The sequence below is a fragment of the Nicotiana attenuata genome, unplaced genomic scaffold (genome assembly GCF_001879085.1).
Source record: "Nicotiana attenuata strain UT unplaced genomic scaffold, NIATTr2, whole genome shotgun sequence".
In the NCBI taxonomy this organism is placed as follows: Eukaryota; Viridiplantae; Streptophyta; class Magnoliopsida; order Solanales; family Solanaceae; genus Nicotiana; species Nicotiana attenuata.
In genome coordinates, this window is record NW_017670491.1 from 530551 (window position 1) to 534913 (window position 4363).

At 31.4% G+C, this 4363-nt stretch overlaps 1 protein-coding gene across 1 annotated transcript; it reads right to left on the reverse strand.

Annotated features, from left to right (window-relative positions):
* Positions 1 to 561: 561 nt before the first annotated feature.
* Positions 562 to 3702, reverse strand: LOC109240177 (GDSL esterase/lipase At1g29670-like). Its single transcript, XM_019406813.1, has 5 exons — positions 3203 to 3702; positions 2633 to 2757; positions 1673 to 1918; positions 1043 to 1271; positions 562 to 919 (listed from the first exon to the last, which is right to left on the reverse strand). Exons 1-5 carry the CDS (start codon positions 3450 to 3452, stop codon positions 675 to 677), a joined length of 1095 nt encoding a protein of 364 aa, XP_019262358.1. The 5' UTR covers positions 3453 to 3702; the 3' UTR covers positions 562 to 674.
* Positions 3703 to 4363: the final 661 nt, after the last annotated feature.

Below are 4363 nucleotides of genomic sequence, written 5' to 3' on the forward strand. Positions count from 1 at the left end.
CCATTGATGAACTTACCCCCTAAGTTCTCTTTTATTATTCCCGCCGTTCACTTTTAGTTGTCAAATATTTAAAAATAAATTTTTATTTTTTACTTGTAACTTTTCGCATATCAAGAGAAAAATAATTTATTTTTTCTGTTTTGCCCTTATAATTAATTACTCATTTCAAATCACTTTTCAAATTCATTATAACTATACATCAATTAATATGGGTCTCGTGGTAAATTATGCACTTTATTTATTATTTTGTAAGGGGCGTACAAAGTTCAAAAGTGGACAAGTAAAAGTGAACGGAAGGAATATATTGTCCCGTTTGCATTTTGCACTTTCTTTCAGAAAGCATTAATTAAATACATTATACTTATTAATGGTACTCTAAAAATCTAGATTTGACTACTATATATTGATTAGTTTGGGAAATGGTTACTTAATGATAAAGGGTAAAAGTGAAAAAAAATTAATTAATAAAACCTATATTTGACTAGTACTCCAATTAGTTGTATGAAAACCCCTTTTACCTGATTATCCCTTGGATAAAAATTAAATAAAAGACCTAGCACATCTTGAAAATAAGTATTAGGTGCGTACTCCATATAATAACATAATCAATTTAATCATTTATTACAAGTTAAACTTATTACACGTACGTAACCAAATGAGGAAACACATGAACGTTACTCATCATACACTTTGTTGTTCCTGATCAAGTGACGGATATCCATAGGATAAGCATCAGACGGTAGGACGGAGTTATAAGCTCTGTTGGTCGCGATCATATTGGCAGTCTCTGTGGGATGAAAATTATCATAGAAAAAATATATTCCCCTAAGCAAACAAGGAGTTTCTCCAGGTACGCATTGCCCTTCAGGCATGGTTTTCGACACTTCACAGCATGGACGATTCAACACACTAAAGATATCTGAAAAATGACAGTTTGCAATAGCTAATCCATTACCATTTCATGGAGTTAAAAGTAAAAATATCTCATAAAGATTCAATAGCACAAAAAGGTTGAAAGGAAAAATAAAGGAGGAAGAATTACCAATGAGTGATGAAATGCTGTACATGTTTATATAAGTGAATTTTGCGTCTGGAAAATTGGTGTTAAGATTATCTACGAGAGACTTTAGGTTGCTGTTGAATAGTTGAATTGCATCATTTGTTGAACCCACACATCTACGTGTATTGTGTTTTTGCAACTCGTCTGGAATGCAACCTATTCGGCCTAGTCCAAATAGGGCAACTTTCCTTGCACCATCTTCATATAAAGTCTAATCACAGCAACCAAAGAGTAGCATTATTGTATAAATCCAAATTTTGTAAGAAACGCCAAAAAAAACACCATTTTAGTCCATTTAATACAATATTATACAGTTTGACTTTGAGATTACTCTAATAAAATGTTTACAAAATAAATTAAATAATAAAGTAATTTAAAAGGAAATTTAGTCGGATTTTCTTTTTTATTAATGATGAATATGTTAAAAGAATTATGACAAAAGAAATTTAAACAAATGAGGTAAACGTAATATCATGAATCAGAGTCAGCGCTACGAAACCAAATCCGGAGAGGTCTCCAGACTTATCCCTTTTTTTCATTTTTATCTTTCTTACTTTTTTAAACTTAAATATGAATAAAATATATGCGTAAAAATTAAAGTAAAAATCTAACCCGCAGATGTTGCGAATATTGTTCTATCAAAGCAGCTGCATATTCGCTTGGTGTGTACAAATGACTTGAGGGATAGGTTTCGGGCATCAAGTAGTTGTTGATATAGTCATTGCTCCCTATTCCCACAATAAAGAGGCACTTATTCAAGTGCTTTTTTGCTGCGGTTTTATCCCCTAGTAAATCAGCAACACGGGAAATTGTGACTTTATGATTCTCCAATTGCCTGCCCAAGTAAATCCGATCACCCTGAAAACCAAAATTAAAAGAAGAAAAAAAAAAACAAATTTATAAGCAAATTCCTTATATGTTTTCTCATTTACTCTTAGTATTAGCCATTCACGTCCAAAGAGGAAGATTAAAATGTGTAATGAAGGAACTGTTATTTCTATCTATTATATAGAAAAAGAAAATGGTTGACCAAGGGCATATATGTCATTTCATAAAAATTCCATGTTTGCATTTCTTAAATGCAAAATACACCTGGACCCCACATTCCTCTAGCCACAACACTCCTTTAAATGCACTTTGCATGTGTTGATTAGACTGTTTGTGTAGTGCAAATGCTCATTTTCCAATCTTTATATCATTTTGGAAAATTATTAATCTTGTTTTATTCAAATATAATTTTCCATAGAGAAAATAAAATTAATTTTTAAATAATACAACAACAAAAAGAAGTATCGATATTTACAAAATTTTCATATTTGCCCATACTATCTTAAAGAAATTTGAAAATAAAAATTAAATAATTTTTATTTATTCATACTATTTGAAGACGATTTCAAACTAAATATTTTTATATTCAAAATTAATTTTAAAAAATATAGTTTGTTAAACCTCAAAAGTTAATTAACTAAACACTAACAAATAATAATTTTTTTTTAATAAAATTGCAATGTTGGGCCTGTATACGGGTCTTTCCTCGTCTAGTAGCACATATATATACCAAACAACACTTACAAGATGGCTTCCACTGTCATTGCGAATTCCGGCTGAACCAGATGCATAATTTACACCTTCCAATATCTCACTACCTTCTGCACTTGCAAAAGGTGGAATGTAGTGATCAAAATCCAGGAGTTCCGCTGCAAATATATGGAGATAAAATCAAGTCAAATGGTTGTATGCACTAATTAAAGAAGAAATTGATGTTAATAAAATGGACGTTTAACCTAGTTAAATTCGAAAAACTAGTATGAGGAATATTACCAAGAGTAGCTATATAAGGAGAAAATAGTTCATTCATTCAACAATGTGGGACCTCTAACACCCATACACACCCAAGATTGGACATCTGCAGAGAATTGTATAACATGCGCGCAAGACCGTATATGTTATGAGACCACTATCAACTCCCTCAACCAATGTGAAGCGTTTAACAACCAAATACTCTAGCTAGTTCCTTAAACATATATAAGTGTAGATGAAATAATTAACTTGTGGTTCAAATAGTAAATTAAAATCTAGTAAAGAAACATTATATTAGAGAAATCAATAGAAATGGAAGTTGTAGAAACAGTAAGAGAAGACCTAGGAAGTCTGCCGTATTGCGGCCATTGGTGAATCGGCCGGTAGGACCATCACGAAAGTCAACCCCATAAGGTGGGTAATTAGCCTTTGCTGTTGTGTCAAGGTCGTTGTTATTTCCATTATCAAGTAACGAGTCTCCAAAGATGAAGTAGCAAGGTACTTGTGGTGCACCTTGAACAAGTACTGTTTTTAAGTTCAAGACTAAAAATGTTATGGTTAATGTGAACCATATCTTGACACAATAAGCCATTTAAGGAGCAGGAGAAGAAGAAGAAGTTATAGTACGTACAAGTCGAATATACATAAGCAAGGAAGAAAGAGAAAATATATATATATATATATATATATAGAAGCAAGCAAGGAGTATAACTATGGTGTAAAAACGATTCACTTACACCAAATGCACATATATGGCACTGTGGTTAATTCTTTATACACAATATTAACTTTTAACCTCAAAATAATGGAAAGTAATATATGTCCTCTTTAAACCAAAAAATATATATCTTTCAATGTTTAGAACGAATCAATTGTGCATCATTTAAAAGATATACAAACAAAAAGCAAAAATAGAGAATAAAGATGATGAATTTTCAACTGGTACGCGCTTAGCTCTACTTTCAATGAATTTCACATGAATGATTAAAGATTTTGACTTTCCAGAGACACGAATGACCATAATAATTAGCTCAGGCAATAATTCAGGGGCTATACCAAATACGTACTGTTTGAACTTTTCAATTTTAGCTATTTTATGGTAGAGAAAGATAATAATACCAAGTTAGACAATTCCACATGCAAAGTCGTTTCTGAGAAGTTGATATTGCAACTTTATTTATAACTTTTTTTTTTACTTTTTGCTTATGACTGAAGTTATATATTATGATAAACTTTTACCTTCATCGTGATGCATGCCATATTATAAAAGAAAATATTAAAATCCATCCTTACCTCGGTCCGCCAAACCCCTCGTTCCCCTATATATATTATTTAGCCTTCAAGGAAATAAAAGAGAGTCGTCTGTAATAATTTGTTTGTGATAGCATCAACAAGGGGAGCCTTGTAATTGATAAAGTTATTGTTATGTGATCAAGAGGTTACGTGTTCGAGTCGTGGAAACAGTCTTTTGTAGAAATGCAGGGTAAAATTGTATACAATAGA

Bases quoted from the DNA above. Each gene is read 5' to 3' on its own strand.
- LOC109240177 (XM_019406813.1), bottom strand. From the start codon at position 3,452: ATGGCTTATTGTGTCAAGATATGGTTCACATTAACCATAACATTTTTA. The intron at 1,919-2,632 runs GTAAGTGTTGTT...TTTGGTTTTCAG, and splicing joins ATGACAGTGGAAGCCATCTT to GGTGATCGGATTTACTTGGG. The intron at 1,272-1,672 runs GTTAGATTTTTA...TGCTGTGATTAG, and splicing joins AATATTCGCAACATCTGCGG to ACTTTATATGAAGATGGTGC.